Source organism: Nicotiana tomentosiformis, chromosome 11, assembly GCF_000390325.3.
Source record: "Nicotiana tomentosiformis chromosome 11, ASM39032v3, whole genome shotgun sequence".
NCBI classification, from domain to species: domain Eukaryota; kingdom Viridiplantae; phylum Streptophyta; class Magnoliopsida; order Solanales; family Solanaceae; genus Nicotiana; species Nicotiana tomentosiformis.
Window position 1 is genome coordinate 46,532,055 of NC_090822.1, and position 23,397 is coordinate 46,555,451.

Genomic DNA, 23,397 nt, shown 5'->3' on the forward strand with positions numbered 1-23,397 from the left:
GGTACCAAGGGCGACTATGTGTTCCAAATATGTATGGTCTCCGGTAAAGAATCATGACCGAGGCTCACACTTCTAGATATTCCATGCACCCAGGATCTACAAAGATATATCATGATCTTAAGGAAGTCTACTGGAGGACCGATATGAAGAGGAATGTAGCGAACATTTTGGAAAGATGTCCAGATTGTCAGCAAGTGAAGGCCGAACACCAAAGGCCCGGTGAATTGGCATAGAACATAGAAATTCCAATGTGGAAGTGAGAGATGATCAACATGGACTTTGTGGTACGACTACCTTGCACTCGCAAGTTTGACTCGATTTGGGTGATTGTGGATCGACTAACAAAATAAGCACACTTCTTACCTTTTAAGGCTACTGATGCAGTGGAACAGTATGCTCAGTTGTATATCAAGGAGATAGTCAGGTTGCATGCCACTCCAGTTTCTATCATTTCTGATCAGGTGGCACAGTTCATGGCTAATTTTTGGAAGAAACTTCAACAAGGTTTGGGTACCCAGGTGAATCTTTGTACAACCTTCCATCCACAGACTGACGGGCAAGCAAAGTGGACTATTCATACGCTTGAGGATATATTGCGCGTTTGTGTTCTTAACTTCAAAGATAGTTGGGATGATCATTTTCCGCTCATAGAATTTGCCTACAACAACAATTATCATGCTAGCATTCAGATGGCGCCGTTCGAGGGTCTATATGGTAGGAGATGTATATCTCTCATTGGGTGGTTTGAGATTGGTGAGGCAGAGCTGATAGGGCTAGACCTCGTGCATCAGGCTATGGAGAAGGTTAAGATCATTAAGGAACAGTTAAAAACTACCCAGAGTCATCAGAATCCCTATTCGGATGTGCGTCGCAGGGATTTGGAGTTCTAAAAGGATGATTGGGTATTCTTGAAGGTTTCCCCCATGAAAGGTATAATGTGGTTTAGGAAGAAAGGAAAATTGGGTCCGAGGTATGTCGGACCGTGCAGAATCATTCAGAGGGTTGGTCAGGTGGCCTACAGGCTTGAGCTACCACCTGAGATGTTATTGGTGTACCCGGTATTTCATGTGTCTATATTGAAAAAGGTAGTTAGAGACTCGGCACTCATTGCTCTGGTTGAGACTATTGAGGTTAATGAGAGATTTACTTATGAAGAAATCCCAGTTGCCATTTTTGATAGGAAAATCCGAAAGCTGAGAAATAAAGAAATTGCCTCCGTGAAAGGGTTATGGCGAAACTAGCAGGTTGAAGAGGCCACCTGGGAGGCCGAGGAAGAAATGAAGGAGAAGTACCCTCATTTGTGTGAATAGCTGTGTAACTGTTTCTAGGAAATTGTTCTGTATGAATTATGTACCATTTGTACAGTTTATGTTAAGGGTGTTCCTTTCTGATAATATATTGCTTATGAGGCCACGGTTGGTATTGTTTTCATGTTATGTTGCATCGATGGTTTATGTATATGTTGTTGTAATTGGTTTCTAGGATTCTCTAGCAGGTGGATAGGCCCAGTTACAGGGAAAACTCTGCCAAAATTTTTGAAAATTTAAGGAGTTGCTCAAATTTGGAACTGCTGGTGTGTGAAGTCATGGTTGAGTCATATTGGATACTAATGGCGGATTTTAACCCTCATTTGAGGATGAAGATCTTAAACGGGAGAGGATGTAAGGCCCCGTAAAATTTCACCTAAAACCCGGAGTTTCGTGGTGCCGAGGTAAGCTTATGTGTTTGATAATTGTATAAATTCTTCGCAGCGAGCTTGCGAGCCGCGGTACGGACTTTTTGGGTTGAACAATGTATTGGGGAGTTGTAGAAAAATTTTGCAGAGCAGGGCATTTCTGTGGTCCACTATGCGACCGCAGAATCACTTTACAGGCCGCGGATCAGCCGCATAGTGCAATAGAAAAATGGCCAATTTTGGAGGGTCGTTTTGTGGTCCAATATGCCACCGCATAATGTTTTCACGGGCCGTACAATCCATCGCAGATCGAGCACGAAGATTTACAGAGGGGAATTCTGCGTCATATTATGCGACCGCAGAACTCGTCTGCGGACCATAGACCTGACCCAGTAGCCCAGTTCTTGGCATTACTTTTGTGGCCCATTTTACGGATCACATATCCATTCTGCGGTCCACTCTGCGACAGCAGAGCTGTGTTCGGAGAGTCCATTTTCTGGTTTTTATAACCCGGCCCTATTTCAATATATAGACGTTAAGGACCATTTGTAAAGTAAAAACTGATATTTTTAGAGGGAGAAGTGCTCTAGAGTGAGGGGGAGTTCCTAAGCTATTGTTCATCAATCCTTGCTCAAAAGTTGGAGAATCCACAAGGAAAACTCACAAGTTCTTCATCCAAGAGGTAAGGTTCCACACCCTAGTTTTAATTTTGAATTTGGGGTAGAAGATGGTTAATGGGGAGTGTAATTCTTAGGTGTGAGGGTGATTTTTATGCATGCATGTACTATCAAGGTTTGTGGGAAGGTTGTTGGGCTCAAATGGGTAGACTTTGGGTTGTGGGATGAAGGAATCCACCATAGGAATACCTTGAAATCATAATGCCCACCTAGCGTTTGATAAAATGCTCAAATGAGCTGAAACCACAAATACCTTCCTAATTTGTGTTCAATTTTGTTATATTTCCAAATAGATCGAAGTTGCTAAGATTTTTCGAAACATTATAGTAATTTACGGATCTCAAAAGGGGTATGTTGGCTAAACTTATCTCTTAGAATTGAATCCCGCGATGTTCTTGTAAGCCCCGAATTGATCATTATAAATTTGACTATTTCGTATGCTTTTATCTTATTTGTTATCCTTCGGGAATGTGATCTAAGTATGGGTTGTGTGTTAACATATTATGACTTCAAGTCGTGATTCAAATAAAAGCTATTATGTCGAATTATGTAAGAAATCTCATTATGCCTAAGACTCTTATTTGCTCACATGTGTACTTAAAGTCTCGAATAGAAATGCCTTGTTATTGATAATCTATGATAATGTTTGAAAGCGAAAGAAGTGATCATGAGATACGAAACACGGCCAACATGCCAAGAATTATATTACATTAGGGGCCACTAGTGCCAACGAAATGAAGAGAAGTGTAAAAGACATTGAAGTGAGCTCTAAATCCTTTAAATAATAAATGCTTTGGAAGTATCGTTTAGTCACGTACCGGTGTAGGAGTGAGTGAGGGGTAAATTCCCTGTGTAAGGTGGTGATAGTTTTCCCCAAATATGGGATGAGATTGATATGTTGAGATAATTCCCCTTAAATGAGATGAGATGATTGCTAGCAAAATGTGAGGTGACATCGACCCACACGACATTTTGGTGAGACAGCCTAGCCGATCGGGTAGAGATCGGACACCATGTCGCGCACATGGTGGTATTATGAGTAGACGTCTCGGGGTGAGACGGCTTAGCCGATCGGGCTGAGATCGGACTTCGTACTAAAAGCACAGTGGTGTATCGGTACTAAAGATCTCCCAACTTGAGAGTATTGAAACTTGCTTGAAATTTATCCTTTCTCCTAACATGATACTTTAATATTGTCTGAGGCCCTCATTGATTCCATATTTCTTTCTCATTGTACGGTTACTCGTTCTATTGAGGGGGTGTTTAGTTTTTCATACTAGTACTATTCCATATATACTAACGTCCCTATTTTCGGGGGCGCTGCATCTTTAATAGATGCAGGTGGTTCCACAGCAGGTGGCATTGATCAATAATAGCAGTACATCCTCTCCTCAACTGACTTGGTGAGCCTCACTTTATTTCAAGGTCTTGTATCTCTTGTCCTTTATACATAGTGTTTTGAGGTATAGCCAGAGCCTTGTTGCTGGAACTGTCGTAGTACTCCTTTGTTTCTGTTAGAGGCTCCGTAGACATAGTGTGGGTTGTATATTGGTGTTGGGAAAGTCAAACTAGAAATGTTGTGTTTGTATCACATGTTCCACTTCAAACTATGAATGTGTAATGTATTTTGAGACTTATAAATAAAGTAACTAATAGTAATGAAATTGTGTTGTTCACATGACCTTCTTATTGTCTAATTAATGAAATTCATCTTCACTTTATTCATGGGTGAGTTGGGTAGACGGCATTGTGCAGGCTTGCTCGATCGGGATATCTCGATTGAGCGCCGGTCACGCTCCCTAAGGTCGGGGCGTGACAAGCTTGGTATCTCAGTCTAAGGTTTTAAAGTGTCCTAGGATGTCTCGGGACGTGTTTAATAGAGTCTTTTATATCGGTGTGTTGTCGACCACATCTATAATTAGGAGGATACTTGTGCATTTAGGAATGATACACTTCTTTGATGTTCTAGATCGTGCGATAGAGCTAATTGCAAGACTGTTCCTCCTTTAACTCGTGCATTGCTCTAATATTCAGTACATGACGCTTAGGAAGAAAGCAAGAACTGGCCAAGGAGTCGATGCCACCCCAGGAGTCGCAGTCGATTCTATACCTAATGATGCGGGTAAGCACCCGAAGGGTGAGGATATTCCCCCAGCTACAACACTGCCAGATTCTACTACTCTTACTCAGACTACACTAATCCCTACTCCTGCTGAGGGTGCAGCTATTCCCCCTCCATCCCCAGCTTCTGGTCCTGGTGTTTCTGATGGGGACCTTAGGGGAGCCATACAGATGTTGGCTCAGATAGTGGCTTCATAGGACCATAGATCGAATGTTGCGCTTGGTTCTTCCAGCCATCAAGGAGATTCTGCTAGTTCCAGGGCGAACAGGTTTCTTCTGTTGGATCCTCCAGTGTTCATGGGTACTAATACCAAGGAGGACCCCCAGGACTTTATTGATGAGATGCACAAGACTCTTCGAGTCATACGTGCTACTGAGACGGAGGGAATGGGGTTGTCCTCCTACCGCCTGAAAGAGGTGGCATATTCTTGGTTTGAGATGTGGTAGGACTCCAGTGAGGAAGGGAGCCCTACGGCGAGGTGGAGTAAGTTTGTCGACGCCTTTATCGACCACTTCTTGCTTGCTGAGACAAAGGCAGCCCATGCCGCCGAGTTTGAGAGTCGAAAACAAGATAGCATGAGTGTGTGGGAGATTCATATGAGGTTCGCGCGCCTGTCCAAGTATGTCATCTACATGTTGCCCATTATGGAGGCTAGAGTGTGCCGGTTTGTGCAAGGCCTTATCCCCTTGGTTATTAATGAGACCGCTATAGCTGCCTTGAATTCTGATATGAACTATGGGAAGATGGTTGCATTTTCTCAAGCCACAGAGACCCACAAACTGAAAAATAGAATGGGGCGAGAGGGTAGCAACAAGACCCGATCAGCGGGCAACTTTAGTGGTACTTCTGGTGGTGGTGGTGGTAGCAGGTCAACATTTAGGGGAGGGTCGTCAGGGACATCCCAGTCCTTTGCTTAGTCTTTAGTCAGTGCACAGCCATCAGGGCCCAGTCAGCAGCAGTGGAGCCGTTTCAGGCCCAGCCAAAGCAACGGGGGATCCTACCGACAGGGTCAGCCTGGAAGGAGATTCCAGTGGCAGCAGAGGCCCACATGCCCTAAGTGTAGGAAGATGCACTTTAGGCCCCGCTTTATGGACCTGACCATATGCTATGGGTCTGGTATGAGGGGTCACATTCATAGGGATTGTCGTTCGCCCCACAAAAGCATGGGCAAGGGTGCAACACAGCTAGCCAGTTCTACAGCTACTACATCCGCAGCACCTCCTCCAGCTCGAGCATCTCTAGCACCCGCAGGGTATGGTGTAGCTAGGGGTGGTGCACAGAGTTCAGGAGGACCCAACCGTTTCTATGCTATGAGGGATCGCCAGAGTTCAGAAGCTTCTCCAGATGTTGTCACATGTATATTGACTGTCCAATCTCATGATGTATATTCTCTTATTGATCCCGGTTCTACATTGTCATATGTCACTCCTTATGTTGCTATGGAATTTGGGATAGAACCGGAACAGCTTCATGAGTCATTCTTATTATCTACTCTGGTTGGTGAGTCTATTATGGCTATACGGGTTTATAGGGACTGTGTTGTCACGGTGCGTGGTCGGGACACCATGGCTGATTGCATTGAGTTGGGGATGATTAATTTTGATGTAATAATGGGGATGGACTGGATTTATTCATGTTTTGCCAAGCTTGATTGCCAAACTAGAACCGTTAGGTTTGAATTTCCAAATGAGCCAGTTATTTAATGGAAGGGGGATGATGTGGTGCCTTGTTGCCGGCACTGTCGTAATACTCCTTTGTTTCTGTCAGAGGCTCCGTAGACATAGGTGGGTTGTATATTGGTGTTGGGAAAGTCAAACTAGAAATGTTGTGTTTGTATCATATGTTCCACTTCAAACTATGAATGTGTAATGTATTTTGAGACTTATAAATGAAGTAACTAATGGTAATGAATTTGTGTTGTTCACGTGACCTTCTTATTGTCTAATTAATAAAATGCATCTTCACTTTATTCATGGGTGAGTTGGGTAGACGGCATTGTGCAGGCTTGCTCGACCGGGGTATCTCGGTTGAGCACCACTCGCGCTTCCTAAGATCGGGACGTGACAATCCTATAGGCATGATTTCTAATAGTTGACAATTGAAATTGATTTTATAATATTTTATCCCTATAGGCATGTCATCTAACTGTGGCAATGCATCGAAGTAACAAAGTAATTGATTAAAATCTTATAGTCATTATACCTAAAGGAGCAGCGTACTAAGAGCAATAGAAGCAGTTGATTGATTGATTAATTGGAAACCTATGGGCATGGTATCTAGATTAACGAAGCATATGTTGTTACATCTTATAGGCATGTTGTCTAAGTGTGCAAAATAATAAACATAGAAGAAAGTATGGCAAATACTTGGGCTAACATGCTTGAGCGGTGTACAAGTGAAATGTGCATGATCCTTATAGACATGATTTCTATAAGTGTGTAGAATAAGAGCATGTCAAACGAATAGCAAGCAAAGCAGTTAAATCCTATAGGTAAGTTTTCTACCTGTTTATGCGAGCATTAGAATACCCATGCCCCACTTTTTTCCCTAACTTCCCCATCATTCAGTTTTACAAGTTATTACAGGCCATATTGAATGCTTACAGGACCAAATACAAATAAAGAACAACCTAGTAACACATCTGGGTCTTCAAATATGCGTAGAACTTCATGCGACAGCAGGCCCAAAGTCCAGGTGCAGATAGTGTGCTTCAGACTTCAAATACCAAAGGCAGGCCCAATATACCAGGCCCAAATGATCCTAGTAATTAAGCTAATGGATACCAATTAGCCTTTACGCATGGAGTAATTTAAACACTTAGTTTTCACCACTGAAAGAACTGCATTTTCAGCCAATATACATGGGCCATGCTAAGTTCAAAGGTGTCAAAGACACATACAAATAAGTAATTTCAGAAAAAACAAGATTAACTATGACAGGGTAGGATGACCTAAGTTAGCAAACTGCTACAAACAGCGTTTCAAAGTAGAATCAACCCAAAAAATTCCAAATAGTAGCTTAGAAGAATCACGGACAAGAAAAGGTAGGGTACAATCTTCATATGAGAATTTTGCACAACATACTAGTAGCACAGTTTGGTGAACATACTTAGTTGAATATGAAATATAATTGTAGCATAAGATTTTAAGGAACTCATAGTAGGTAGAAGAACATGTTAATTCTAGGTGGACAGGACAAGCAAACATTAGAATGCAACAAGATAGGTGATTATCTTAATGCCAATTGACCATATGCAAGAAGAGGCTAAACATTTGGATTCACCATAGAAAGTCTTGGGCAACACTTAGAACCACATAATTGAGCAGGTCAAAGAGCACATATTAGAGTTACAGAAACCATGTCATACTCGTCTTAGAGGTTCAGGCAGTGATAACATTCAGAAATTACATGATCATTGAGGAAGTTAATGGTCTACACATGAATGACCTAGTAGAAGCAATGCATCTGAACACATTTAGGGCAACGAACTGGTTTCTCACAAGAATCTCAAGTAAGGCAGGGAAATAGGCGCAAGCAAATAGTAGGCGTAAGTAATCAGAAACACATAGAATAGTAAGATAAACACGATTAAGGAATCCAGGATCAGGGTTAGCAAACTAGGCGAGTTCTAGTGTTAGAAGAAGTTTAAAATCACAAAATAACTTTATAGAAATAGGACTATAAACAAAGATAGCATGGTAACATATTGGATGACAAAAGTTCATGAACACAAACAAAAGATGAAACTGCGAAGTTCAAAGGACTTACCAGTTACTAATTGACAAACAAGCAAATAAGAAGAACAATTTTAGCAGTATCTCAATCGTCAGTGGCAAAATGAGTAGTAGAATCCAAGAATCTTAGTTCGTCAGAGTTCCCAAGGGTTTCAGATGAACACCGGGCAGTGCTCACTATGGGCTGGTGCATTGGTCCGAAATTAACTCCAAAATTGGGCCATAGTTTAAATACACAAAATTATTAAAAAATAATTTATAAAGTAATTAATAAATAATAAAAGTATTATTTATGTAGTAAGAATGTTTGAAAATAATAGCTTAACATTATAAAAATAAATAAAAATGCTATTTTAGCATAAATAATGTAATAAATATAATTATCTATAGAATATAGGCTATTATTGCAAAAATTGTGTAAATAGCTCAAAATACAAATGTAATTATATGAAATGAAGTAAAATGTTATGAAACATACATGCGGGTGTAAATAATAAATTTGGATTATAAAGTCATCACGAAATAATTTGAAAAGATAATTAATAAATATTTGAACAATTTAAATTCAAGAAAATCAATTTAAAGCCATAAAAATTATGATAAATTAATGAAAGTCCTTATATGACTCTTATAAATTGGTTATGATGCAGAAATAATATTTTGAGAGTATATATGATATTCATAAAAATATGAGGGCAAAATTGGGTATCAACAGTTGCCCCTCTTTATCCAGGAATAATGAAAGAGCTATCGGGTAAAGCAAATGATGACCAATTTTGTCCGAAATGAGTGCAGATGATGCATTTATTTTTTTTTGGAAAAATAGGGGCCGAACCCTGGTTCTTGAGTTGCCTACATATCCCTGGTGTTATAAGAATCAAGCCATGTGTAGTTCTAGATCCAACGGCGAACAAAACCAATGGAGTTGTTATACGAGTGGTCGTGTGTTTCAAAAAGGATCTTTTGGATATGATAGTGTTCTGAATAACGGATAATTTCAGGTGGAGCTATGAATGCGAATTTTAATGTTACGGATGTATAAGTCAAATATTTGAGCGGTTACGGGATAAAGGGTAATCTATTGTTGATCATCGGCTACGTTTGAGATTATCGAAGGATGTGAATGTTGTGAACGGAAACCAGAGCGAGAATTGCTCCTATTTGTAGGATGGTTACCTCCCGAGTTACCTGCAAAACTTAGAACATGATACACACGAATATATGGGGTTATTGCGAAAATTTAATCATGATGCAAATTCCCTTCGGACCATGAGAGTTGTCTTTGGACAATGAGGATGATGTCCTTAGACCATGACATCTTGGGCCATGAAGCGCATGATAAGGGATTCGCAGGCCATGAAATGGTATCCTCGGGCCATGAGGATGGTGCCTCTAGACTATGACGCCTTTGAATAATGATGTGTAGTTTTGAGAGATCCCCATGCCATGGCATCATGTCTTCGAGATATGAGGATGATGCCTTCAGACTAAGACACCTTCAAACAATGTGGTGATGTTTCAGCCCATGAAATGCAAATATGCAAAAATATTGATCGTTCAATAGAGGGAATAGCTAATGCTTAGTTGCATGCAAGAACGAGACAAGGCAGCGCTTAGCCTTGTGTGTGATGAGGGCGGTGTTTAGCCATTTGTAGAGGAATGCAGCGTTTAGCCTTAATGATGGAGGCAATGCTTAGCCTCATGCAATGTAATGGAGACAATGCTTAGTCTCATGCAAGGAAAGGCAGTGCTTAGCCTTATGCAATGATGGAGGCAGTTCTTAGCCTCATGCAAAGAATGGAGACAATGCTTAGTCTCATGCAAGGAAAGGCAGTGCTTAGACTGATGCAATGATGGAGGCAATGCTTAGCCTCATGCAGAGAATGGAGACAATGCTTAGTCTCATACAAGGAAAGGCAGTGCTTAGCCTTATGCAGTAATGGAGGCAATGCTTAACCTCATGCGGTGTAATGGAGATAGTGCTTAGTCTCATTCAAGGGAAGGCAGTGCTTAGCCTTACGCAATAATGGAGGCAATGCTTAGCCTCATGCAATGTAGTAGAGACAATAATTAGTCTCATGCAAGGGAAGGCAGTGTTTAGCCTTATGCAATGATGAGGGCAGTGTTTAGCCCTATCCAGGAAGAGCAATAATTAAATATGAGAGGGAAAAGCGGTCCTTAGCTTCACACGTTCGTTCTTGGCAACTTATGTCGGTGTGAACATAATGATCTTATTGTATGTATATATTTGCAGATGCGTTTATTATATCCCTCGTGCCTGCATTCAAAGAAAAATCATGAGTTTTGGGGGAAAGGTTGATTCGTGCCTTTTATTCTTCATTTCGCCTTTTCTCCTTGTCTTGATGCCTTGTTCGAATCACCCTGGGTAACACCTAGCTATTACAGAAAATGAAATTTTTGAAAACATGCATTTGTGACAAATCATTTATTTAAAAATGCAGCAGTCCAAAATATGTGATAATGCATAAAATCGGAGACTGTGACACGCTTTGAGACATTGCAACCTCCTCAACTCAAAATTTTGAGGACCTTCCTCAAAATTTTGCCCCTGTTTATATGCATACTTCTGGCGATACACTTCTTGGTAATCCTTGAAATAATGAGATTGACGAACTCGAAATCTTGCCCCAGTTTCTGACCATAGAAGCGAATGAAGATTTATTATGATGTGACTGAATCCACAAGGATGCCTACGTATCCCCTCTTAAACCGGAAATAGGTCAAGCATCAGATTACATCAAATAGAAAGTGCAAATATAATCTCAAATGTAATATCTCTTGACTGCGTCTGAATTGATAGGTCTTGGCCATGTGTAAGGGCCTTTCCAGTTAGTGAGAATTTGCCTTTTGCTTCATCCTGATGCGGGAAGATCTGTTTCAGCACCAATTGTCCCGGTGTGAATTACCTTGATCTAACCTTTTATTGAAAGCCCTTTCCATTATATTCTGGTAGAGTTGGTTGTGACACACTGCATTCATCCATTTACCATCAATGAGAGCTAGTTGTTCATACCAACCTCGTATCCATTCCGCGTTGCTGAGCTCGGCCTCTTGTATGATTCTTAAGGAAGGAATCTCCACTTCAGCGGGAATAATGGCTTCATACCGTAGACTAGTAGATAGGGGGTTGCCCCAGTTGAAGTACGAACTATGGTGCGGTACCCGAGTAAAGAAGATGGTAGCTTCTCATGCCATTGCTTGCAGTTGTCTACCATCTTCCTCAATATATTCTTGATGTTCTTGTTTGGCCGTTTCTATGGATCCATTCATTTGTGGTATGTATGCTATAGAGTTCCGATGCTTGATCTTGAATGTTTCACACATAGCTTTTATCAGACCACTGTTGATATTGGCATCATTGTCAGTAACGATTAACTTAGGTATCCAAATCGACAAACAATACGATCCCGGACAAAATCTGTTATGACCTTCTTAGTCACAGCCTTATAGGAAGAGGCTTCAATCCATTTTGTGAAGTAATCTATAGCCACCAAGATGAACATGTGTCCGTTTGAAGTAGCGGGTTCGATTGGTCCAATGACATCCAAGCCCCAAGTAGAGAAAGGCCAGGGTGAACTTGTTGTGTTGAGTTTGTTGGGTGGTACTCATATCATATCATTATGTATTTGGCATTGGTGACATTTTTGAACATATTTGAGGCAGTCTGTTTCCATGGTCATCCATAAATACCTTGCTCTTAATATTTTCTTGGCCAGAACGAACCCGTTCATGTGAGGTCCACAAGTTCTGGCGTGTATTTCTTCAAGCAATTTAGATGCCTCCTTGGCATCAACGCATCGCAATAATCCCAAATTAGGAGACCTTCTATATAGAATTCCTCCGCTCTGAAATAAATGGTTGGCCAATATTCTAAGTGTGCGCTTCTAAGTGTGCGTGGCATTTTCTGGGTATTCCCCTTTCTCCAAATATTCCTTGATATCGTGGAACCATGGATTTCCGTCAAACTCTTCTTCAACATGAGCACAATAAACTGGCTGCTTATGAATCTCTATTGGGATAGGATCAATGAAATTCTTGTCCGGATGTTGTATCATAGAAGACAAGGTAGCTAATGCATCTGCGAACTCATTCTAGATCCTTGGAACATGCTTGAATTCTATCTTCATGAACCTCTTGATTAACTCTTGTACACAATGCAGGAATGTCAATATTTTAGTGTTCTTGGTAGCACATTCTCCTAGTACTGGTGAAGCAATAGATCAGAATCTCTGATTACCAGCAACTCCTGAACGTTCATGTCGATGGCCAATCTAAGTCCGAAGATACAGGCCTCATATTCCACCATATTGTTGGTGCATGGGAATCTGAGCTTTGCGGATACCGGATAATGTTGACCGATCTTTGATATAAAACAGTTCTGATGCCCACTCCCTTGAAGTTTGCTGCTCCGTCGAAAAACATCCTCCAACCATCATAAGTTTCGGCAATATCTTTACCTATAAATGACACTTCCTCGTTGGGAAAATACGTCTTCAATGATTCGTATTATCCATCTACGGGGTTCTCTGCTATGTGATCAGCCAATGCTTGCCCCTTGACTGCCTTCTGAGTCATATAAATGATGTCAAACTCACTTAGCAATATCTGTCACTTTGCTAACTTACCTGTAGGCATGGGTTTCTGAAAGATGTATTTTAGAGGATCCATCCTTGATATGAGATATGTAGTGTATGCACAGAAATAATGTCTCAGCTTCTGGGCTATCCATGTCAATGCACAGTAGGTGCGCTCCAGTAAAGAATACCGGGCCGCGTAAGGTGTGAACTTCTTGCTCAGATAATATATCGCCTACTCCTTCCTCCCTGTTTCATCATGTTTCACCAGAACGCATCCAAAGGCTCCATCCAACACTAATAGATACAGCAGCAGAGGTCTTGCTGGTTCTGGCGGGACCAACATGGGTGGTTTAGATAAGTACTCCTTGATTTTGTCAAAAGCCTTTTGACATTCTTTGGTCCAGCTTGTTGCATCATCTTTCCTCATTATCTTGAAGATCAGTTCACATATCACCGTTGATTGTGCTATAAAATGGCTAATGTAATTGAGGCGTCCGAGAAAACTCATCACATCCTTCTTGTTCTTTGGCGGGGCAAGTCCTAAATAGCTTTGATTTTTGACGGGTCTAGCTCAATGCCCCGGCGGCTGATGATGAAACCTACCAACTTTTTAGCAGGGACTCCGAAAGCATATTTTGTAGGATTTAGCTTCAAATTGAACTTTTGAAGTCCGTCGAAAAACTTCCTCGGGTCTGCTATATGATCTGAACCTTTCTTAGATTTGATGATAACATCATACACGTACACCTCTATCTTCTTGTGTATCATATCATGGAACGGGTCATCATGGCCCTCATGTAGGTGGCCCCAGTGTTCTTCAAGCCAAATGGCATCATTTTGTAACAATATACCTCCCATGGTGTGATAAAGGCTGTCTTTTCGGCGTCCACCTCATCCATCCACATCTGGTGGTATCTTGCGAAACAATCCATAAAGGATTGGAGTTCATGCTTGGCACAGTTGTTGATCAGTATGTGTATGTTAGGCAACGAAAAATCATCCTTAGGACTTGCTCTGTTCAGATCTCAATAGTCAACACACACTTTGACTTTCCCATCTTTCTTCAGAACCGGCACAATGTTGGCTAACCAGGTCGGGTATTCAACTACTCGAAGGACCTGGGCTTTGATTTGCTTGGTAACCTTCTCTTTTATTTCAGACTTATATCTGGCTTGAATTTTCTGAGCTTCTGCTTTACCAGTGGATGCATGGTGTTGGTACGTAGCTTGTGAGCTATTATGGACATGCTTAACCCAATCATGTCGTCATAAGACCATGCGAAAATATCCTTGTATTCCTTCAGAAACTTGATATACTCTTCCTTCTCTAACGGTGATAGATGAATGCTTATGCGAGTTTCTGTTTCAGAATCCCCTAAGTTAACTGCCTCAGTTTCTTCCAAGTTGGATTTTGTTTTGTTCTTAAAATTCTCTATTACTTTGACAATTTCCTCAGGTATTATATCATCTTCCGAATCACTTTCCTGATGTTGTATTGTATCATTACACGTCACAGTCATAGTTCATCAGGATATGTAATAATTACGCTAAAAAAGAATGTAGAAAGATAATAATAAATACGAAAAGCAATAATGCATTAATAAAGCTTAAAATTGTCAACAAGTATGACTCGATGGCTCGAGTAATTATTTCAAAACAAAATACTGAAAATGTCTTAAATGCTCAAAAACAATTTAAAATAAGTCATGCTAATTTTGCCAGGCTACCCAGGTACTCGGCGAGCCCGGGATGGTGCAGTGGTCCAGTTCTTGAGAATAGCTCCTTCTCCCACTGTCTGAATGCTAAGGTCTTCCTCCTCCTCCTCCTCTAAAATTGCACTGCAGTCCATGTCTTCCTTGTTCAGAAATAGCTTCCTCATACCGGCCAAAATCTCATCTTCCTCGAACATGTCAGTCTGGCAGAATGTTTGGTGTAACGGTGGTATGGGTTGTTCCAGCGGATAGTAATCGGTGCGCCATGGCGGTGTCCAATCCTGGTATTCTTGCACAGTATATTCATATCCGAGCCCAAAGGTCGTGCCATGATACTGCGATCGTATGGGTTCTGTGATCCCCTGAAGCTTTCGGTCAAGACCCTTACCTGGTTCATATCCCAACCATATCAATATGCTTTCTATCTTATTTCTCCACCGTCGATCTTTCTCAATTGCGTTTACTCACTCAATGCAGTGGTATGTTTCTCCTCCCAATTTCCTCCCATTTTCGATGACTGGCACGGTCTAGTTGGTGTAAATAGTGTTGCTTCCATCTCCATTAATGATCACCCCATGATGATTCCACTTGAACTTTACAACCTGGTGCAGAGTAGAAGCGACTGCCCCAGCTGCGTGTATCCATGGTCGTCCCAGCAACAGGTTGTAGGTGGCGGATATGTCTAGCACTTGGAATTCCACATCAAACTAGGTCGGGCCTATCTGTAGATTAAGGTTGATTTCTCCAATAGTGGCTCTCTGAGATCCATCGAATGCCTTCACATTCATGCTCCCCATCTGTATCTCATGCAGGCCTTTACCTAATCTTTTCAGAATGGTCAGCAAGCATATGTTCAGGCTCGAACATCCATCTATCAGCATCCTGGCAATAAACTTGTCTTCAAATTGCACAGTAATGTGCAATGCCTTGTTGTGGATCAACCCTTCTGGCGGCAACTCATCTTCGTGGACAGTAATTTTATGACTCTCCAGTACCTATCTGACCATGTTAGCCATCTCCCCACTAGTGATACTGGTGGGTACATAAGCTTCACTCAACACTTTCATCAAGGCATTCTTGTGCTCGTTTGAATTTTCCAATAGCGACAAAATGGATATCTGGATGGGAGTCTTGTTTATATGATCAACAATAGAGTATTTCCTTGCATGTACCTTCCTCCAAAGATCGTCAGTGCTCATTTCAACGACAGATGGCTTAGATGCAGCTTCTTTACTTGTTCCTCCAAGATTCTTAGGTGTGTAAACTCTGCCAGTTCTAGTCATACCTTGCGCAACACTTGTCTCTTCCATCTTGGCTTTTCCCTTTCTTCTTGCCTCCGCAGCATAATCCCATGGGACGGCATCAAACTTATAATATGGTGTGGGAGCTACCATCACAGTGAAAGGTGTAGCACCTTGACCTCAAATGATGCCTGGGTTTGCACCACAATCGGCGAGAGGGTGACATGAGATGTCTTGGGAGTACCACCCTCTCGAATAAGTCCAATGGATTCCTCCTGATCCCATTCTTCATCAGTTTCTATCACATTCACTCCCTCACCCCTATGATCTGGAAGAGGGTTATTACGGATATTTGGTACAGCTTCCTTTACTTGTATAACTTTAGTGTCAATTAGTGTCTGAATCTTGTCCTTTAACATACGGCATTCTTCAATGGTATGACCCTTCATGCCTGAGTGATAGGCACAAGCTTTGTTGGGGTTAACTCACTGGGAGGGGTTCTCAACATCATCAGCAGGAATAGGGGTGACGTTACCAGCGGCCTTTAGTCTCTCATACAGTTAGGCTATGGGTTCAGCAATTGGGGTGTATTGCCTGGGAGCTTTGCGGACAAAGATTGGTCTTGGCTTTGGGTAGTTTTGGCGGGCGGGTGGAGGTGAATGGTAATGTGCAGGTTGTGTATTATAGGTATGGTAGATGGTGGCAAGGTATTGGTATTTTGGATGTGATGGTTGATATGTGGGTTGAGGTTTTTAGTATGTAAGGGGAGACTTAGGGCCCTGGGCCACCATTACGACACCCACTTCCTTCTTCTTCGAAATGCCCCCTGATTGCAAGACTTCATTGGTGGCTTGCAGTGCCTCGAAATTAGTTACCATTCCGTTCTTGATTCCTTAGTTACCATTCCGTTCTTGATTCCTTCTTCTATCCTTTCTCCTAACTTGATGATGTTTGAGAACTTGTGATTCTCGATAACCATCAGCCTTTCATAGTACTGCAGATTTTGGGCTCTAACAAAAAACTTGTTCATCTGTTCTTCTTCAAGTGGTGGCCTCACCTTGGCGGCCGCTGATCTCCAACGAGTAGCATACTCGCGGAAGGTTGTCATTCAGCTTCTTCTTGAGATTTTGAACAATTCTCTATATTGAACTTGAATTTGTCCATTAAATCTGATGACATACTTACCCAATTCACCCACTTCTTCGGATTCCGGCTAATATACCAAGATAAGGCATCTCCTGGGACTTTGCATGAACAGTTTCATGTGGATTTACTCGATCTTACCCACTCCTACTAGCTTGTCACAGTAGGTTCTCAGATGCACCTTTGGATCACCAGTGCCATCAAACATCTCAAACTTGGGGGGTTTGTAACCCTCCGGTAGTTCTACATCTGGCTGGATACACAAATCTTCGTAGTTTAAACCTTCAACACCCTTACCACCTTCAACACTCTGGACCCTCTATGTCAGTTTCTTGAGTTTTTCTACCATGTTTCAAATGAGCAGGTCCTTTTCACTCAACTCAGGTATGTACAGGGTTTGTTGTGAGGTATGGGGTAAGGTTTCTACGTATATCGGGTTGCCTTGATGGGTTCCTGGAACTTGGGTATATGGGTGATCATTGATTGAGGTTTGAGGGGGATTGGGTTGTGGTGCATTTTGAGGAGTGTGATAAGTGGTTGTTTGCGAATATTGGGTCGGGTGATGGTGGTGGTGTTAAGGGGTTTGCACTGGTAGTGGGTTAAGGTTTTGGGGAGGTGTGGGATTGTGATACTGGTGCGGTGCGGGGGGATTCAAAGCTATGGATGGTGGATTCTTGTTTTGTGTGGTTTGTGGTGGTGTTTGGTTCTGAGTGGTTGTGTTTTCCTGATTGATGTCAGGAACATTTAGAGTAAGGGAAAGGTTTTCCAGATTTTGGACCTGCTCAAGCTCACCCTGCAGCTCCAGGATTTTCTGCTCCAAACATAAGACCAACTCATCCTGTCCTGGCGTACTTCTCCCGTCTGAGGTTTCAACATTCTCTACCACGGTAGCATTGTCTTTTTGAATACCACTTAAATCATCCATCTTCCCTTTGCCTTTGTTTTTCTGATCGCTAGGTGGATGAGGAGGTGGAGGACCTCTAGATCTGGTGGTATTCTGATGATGCTAGTATGCATGAACCAACCTTTGGGAATGGGAATAATCAAAAGGAAATAAAAACAAAAGGTAACCAAGTTAGTAAGACGACGTAAAAGAGTGTTTGCAATATTTAAACATGTATCACATAAGGTCATGCAATAATTTGCGTCCTAACTTTGGGGACCTCATTGTGCCTGAGGTAGGCCTAAGCGACACATAGACTTGGAAAAAATTCATGCCAACGTTTGCTTCATTTCATTACTGTGAAAATAATCCAAAATAATATTTTACTAAATCGACAATAATAATAAAGTCACTAATGGCATTAAGCCTTATTACATCGAAATCTAATCTAGAAAGTAGTAAAGGGCATTATCTCCTAATCTACTTGGTCCCTGAAGGACCTTTTCCATGCTTGGCTCTCTTGACTCCATCAATCATGTTTCTCAGATCGCGCATGTCCAGTAGCAACTAAGCCTTTGCCAGCTTCCCTCCTTCATCATCGTCCATGACTTGACAATCCCAAAGTCTCTTTCTCATCTTCCCTTCTAGCTATATCAATCCTTGCTCTAGATACTCTAACCTCTCTATTGACTTATTGGCAATCTCTTTCCATTCCCTTATCACCTCCATGTTCACTTTATGTTAATCCAGATGCTTAGCTTCGGACTAGAACACCCTTTTGCGTAGCCTCTTATACTTCACTTGTGCTTCAGCCACCTCATCTATGATCCTATCTTTCAGATTGACTCCTAGTTTGACGTCCCCAGCTATGTCGTCTTCCAACTATGAGAGATAGTAGTACATATGACTGGCGTGATACTTGTCTGGTTCAATAGTTCCTCCTTCCATTATGATCTTTTTCTTCCACATGTGTTGTGCTTCGAACATGAATGGGATGACATCCCCTTCGAAATTTATACTAAACCATGTTGGAAACCCAAGGTATGACTTGTTTCCTTCCAGCTTGCCTCATTACCCTTATAGGACTGTAAGGGTAGATGCCTCACAGCCCGATCAATACTAAGTGAGTAGTTACTTTGGATCTGATAATGAAATCACTACTAGGAAAACATTCAAACATCCAATGCACTTGCTCGTTTGTCAGATTACTAAAGAAACACACCCAGCCTACAGCATTTCTAGGCTTTGCAAACCTGTCTGGAATGAATGTCATCTTCTTTGGATGATGACTAGCTATGTAGTCATTCAGTGGCCTTCGCAGAAGCTCTTGGCGATAATCACCTCTCTGAAAGTGTTCCAGAAGCCAAATTTGTAGCAAGAGATTACAACCTTCAAAATGTCCGGACCCATACTTTCACCGATCTAGAGCACGGTACATCTCAGCTAAGATCATTGGGATGATAGTGTGCGTTTGTCCTTCGATGCCATCCATTAAGGTCCTGGCGACCATGGCTAAGCGAGTATGAATTCTTCCCCCTTGCATCGGAAAGACCAACAAGCCCAAGAAGTAGACTACGAAAACATAAACCCGGTGGTGCACCCATCCCAAAGAGGTAATGGCTAGCTCCTCATGATGAAGGCGATATGATTTGCTATGCCCATAACATTCATAGAGAAATTCAAAGGGAATGTATGATTTATTCAGACAGACCCGCTCATCATTCTTCTTAAAACCCAAAATTTTCAGAAAACTGCATGGAGTGCGATTCTCTGGCACAAATAGTCCTGGACTATCCCATGGTAACTTGGCGAAACTGTAAGGCCCCATAGAATTTCACCTAAAACTTGGGTTTTCGTGGTGCCAAGGTTGACTTATGTGCTGATGATTGTATAGATTCTTCGCGGCGAGCTTGCTCGCCGCGGTATGGACATTTTGGGTTGAACAGTGCATTAGGGAGTTAGAGAAAAATATTTGTAAAGCAGGGCATTTCTGCGGTCCATTATGCGGCCGTAGAATCACTCTGCGGGCCGTAGATTAGCCGCAGAGTGAAGTAGAGAAATAGCCCATTTTTGGAGGTTGTTTTGCGGCCCATTATGCAGCCGCATAACCATTTCACAGGCCACACAATCCATCACAGATCCAGCATGAAGATTTCTAGAGGGGAGTTCTGCGACGCATTATGCGACTGCAGAACTGGTCTGCGGACTGCAGACCTGCTGCAAACCCGACCATAATAGTCGAGTTCTTGACATCACTTATGTGGCCCATTTTGCGGACCGCATATCCATTCTGCTGTCCACTCTGCGACCGCGAAGCTGTGTTCGGAGGGTCCATTTTTTGGTTTTTATAACCCGGCCGTATTTCGATATATAGACGTTAAGGGCCATTTGTAAAGTAAAAATCTGATATTTTGAGAGTGAGGAAGTGCTCTAGAATGAGAGGGGGTTCCTAAACTAATTGTTCATCAATTCTTACTCAAGGCTTGGAGAATTAACAAGGAAAACTCACTAGGTCTTCATCCTAGAGGTAAGATTATACCCCCTAGCCCTCAATTTCAAGATTTAACTGAAAATAGGTAATGAGAAAAGAAATTCTTGTGTGTGGGAGTTGTTCATTATGCATGTATGTACTATCAAGGGTTGTGGGAAGATTGTTGAGCTCAATTGAGTAGACTTTAGGTAGTGGGATGAAGGAATGCACCATAGGAGGACCTTGAAATCATAATGCCCATCTTTGATAAAATGCTCACATATGTTGGAACCATGAACTTCTTCCTAATTTGTGTTCAATTTTGTTATATTTCTAAATAGATCGAAGTGTCTAAGATTTTCAAAATATTGTAGTAAGTTAAGAAGCTCAAGACGAGGTATGTTGGCTAAACTTTTATCTTAGAATTGAATCCCACGATGTCCTTGTAAGTCCCGGTGTTGTTCATTATAAATTGACTATTCCGAATAAGCCCTGTGTCAAAAGATATATGTTTAATTTGTATTCCAAATTCTCTTGTTATGTTATGTTATGTTACCATTTGAGAATGTGTTCAAAGTACGAGTCATATATCCAAATGTTATAACTTCAAGTCGTGTTTCAAATGAAAGCTATTATGCCAAATTGTGTAAGAAATCTCAATGTGCTTAAGATTCCTATTTGCTCACATGTGTACTTAAAGTCTTGAATAGAAATGTTTTGTTGTTGATGATCTGTGATGATGTTTGGAAGTGAAAGAGGTGAGCATGAAATATGAAATACGGCCAACGTGCCAAGAATGATATTACATTTGGGGCCACTAGTGCCAATGAAATTAAGAGACGTGTAAAAGATATTGAAATGAGTTATAAATACTTTAAATAATAAACACCTTAAGAGTATCATTAGTCACCGAGGAAGGGTAGGTTGAAATAACCTAACCCCGAAACTACACATACCGGTGTAGGAGTGAATTGTGATTATTCCCCTTATTTGGGATGAGATTGATGTGATGAGAATATCCCCCTTTATTGGGATGAGATGATTGATAAAAAAGGGTGATATCAATCCACATGGCATTGTGGTGAGACGGCCTAGCCGGTCGGGTCGTGATCAGACGCCATTCCACACACATGGTGGTGATTGTACTTGAAATTGTGATTGAGATAAGGATTGAGGTTGTGATGGTTATTGCGATTGTGGTTGATGTCTTTGGGTGAGACGGCCTAGCCAATCGAGCTGTGATCGGACTTCGTGCTAAAATCACGGTGGTATATCGGTGCTAAAGATCTCCTAACCTAAAATATGGAAATTTACTTGAAAACTTGTCTCGTTCCTAACTTGATATTTTGGTACTCTTAAAGGCTCCCATTGGTTTTATGATTGTTCTTCCTTGTGTTATTACTCGTTCTATTGAGATCGTGTTTAGTCATACATACTAATACTATTTCATATGTACTAACGTCCCTTTTACTAGGGGCGTTGCATCTTTAATGGAAGCTGGTGGTTCCACAGCTGGCGGCTTTGATCATTGATAGCAGTACACCCTCTTCCCAGCTTGACTTTGTAAGCCCCACTTCATTTCAGGGTCGTGTATCTTTTATTCCTTGTATAATAAGTTTTGAGGTATAGTCGGGGCCCTGTCGCCGGCACTATCATCGTACTCTTTTGTATCTATTAGAGGCTCCGTAGACATAGTGTGAGTTGTATGTTGGTGTTGGGCAAGCCAAACTAGTAATGTTGTATTTGTGCCACATGTTCCACATCAAACTATGAAAGTGTATGTATTTTGAAACTTATAAGTGATGTAACTAATGATAATGAATTGGTGTTGTTCACATGGTCCTCCTCATTGTCTAATTAATGCAATAGATCTTCTCTTTATTCATGAGTGAGTTTTGGTACAGGCTTGCTCGGCCGGGTTACCCTAGTTGAGCGCCGGTCGTGCTCCCCGAGTTCGGGGCGTGACAAACCTTGTATCATATCCTAAGGTTATAAAGTGTCCTAGGATGTCTCGAAGCCGTGTCTAATAGAGTCCTTCTTATCGGTGTGTTGTCGACCACATCTATAAATAAGAGGCTACTTGGGTATTTAGGAATAATACCCTTCTTTGATGTTCTAGATCGTACGATAAAGCTGATTGTAAGATTGTCCCTCCTCTAACTCATGCATTGCTCTAATTTTAAGTACATGGCGCCTAGGAAGAAAGCAAGAACTTGCCAGGGAGCCAATGCCACCCCAGAAGTGGCAGTTGATTCTTTACTTGATGATGCGGGTGAGCACCCGAAGGGTGAGAATATTCCCCCGACTACTACACTTCCTGATTCTACTACACCTGATCAGACTGCACCAGTTCTTGCACCTACTGAGGGTGCAACGATCCCTCTAACCGATATTCCAGTTCCACCTCCAGCGCCAGCTTCCGGTCCCGATGTTTCTGAGGGGGATCTAAGGGGATACATATAGATGTTGGCTCAGATAGTGGCATCTCAGGCCCAGAGATCGAATGTTGTGCCTACTTCTTCTAGTCAGCTAAGGAATTCTGCTAGTTCCAGGGTGAACAAGTTCCTTCAGTTAGATCCTCCAGTGTTCACGAGTACTAATCCCTAGGAGGACCCCTAGGACTTCATTGACGAGATGCACAAGACTCTTTCGAGTTATGCGTATGACTGAGATGGAAGTAGTGGAGTTGGCTTCCTACCGCCTGAAAGAGGTGGCATATTCTTGGTTTGAACTGTGGTAGGAATCTCGTGAGAAGGGTAGCTCTCTAGCGAGGTGGAGTGAGTTCGTCGATGCCTTCATTGGTCACTTCTTGCCTGTCGAGACTAAGGCAACCCGTGCCACCAAATTTGAGAGCCTGAGGTAAGGTAGCCTGAGCATATGGGAGTATCATATGAGGTTCGCGTGCCTATCCAAGTATGTTATATACATGTTGCCCACTATGGAGGATAGAGTACGTCAGTTTGTACAGGGCCTTAGCCCATTGGCTATTAATGAGGCCGTTAGAGCTGCCTTGAATTATGATATGAACTATGGGAAGATGGTGGCATTTGTTCGAGCTATAGCGAACCGTAAATTGAAGAATTTAATAGAGCGAGATGAGGACCTACCCGTATGCTACGGGTGAGGGCTAAGGGGCCACATTT

The 23,397-nt window shown here is 41.8% G+C and overlaps 2 protein-coding genes across 2 annotated transcripts; both read left to right on the plus strand.

Annotated features, from left to right (window-relative positions):
* The first annotated feature begins 4,684 nt into the window (after nucleotides 1-4,684).
* Nucleotides 4,685-5,391, plus strand: LOC138901382 (uncharacterized). Its single transcript, XM_070189140.1, has 2 exons — nucleotides 4,685-4,774; nucleotides 4,921-5,391. The coding sequence occupies exons 1-2, from the start codon at nucleotides 4,685-4,687 to the stop codon at nucleotides 5,389-5,391; spliced, it is 561 nt and encodes a 186-aa protein (XP_070045241.1).
* A 246-nt stretch (nucleotides 5,392-5,637) lies between these two features.
* LOC138901383 (uncharacterized) lies at nucleotides 5,638-12,462 on the plus strand. The gene is made up of 3 exons (XM_070189141.1): nucleotides 5,638-6,141; nucleotides 6,242-6,258; nucleotides 12,390-12,462. Exons 1-3 carry the CDS (start codon nucleotides 5,638-5,640, stop codon nucleotides 12,460-12,462), a joined length of 594 nt encoding a protein of 197 aa, XP_070045242.1.
* The last annotated feature ends 10,935 nt before the right edge of the window (nucleotides 12,463-23,397 follow it).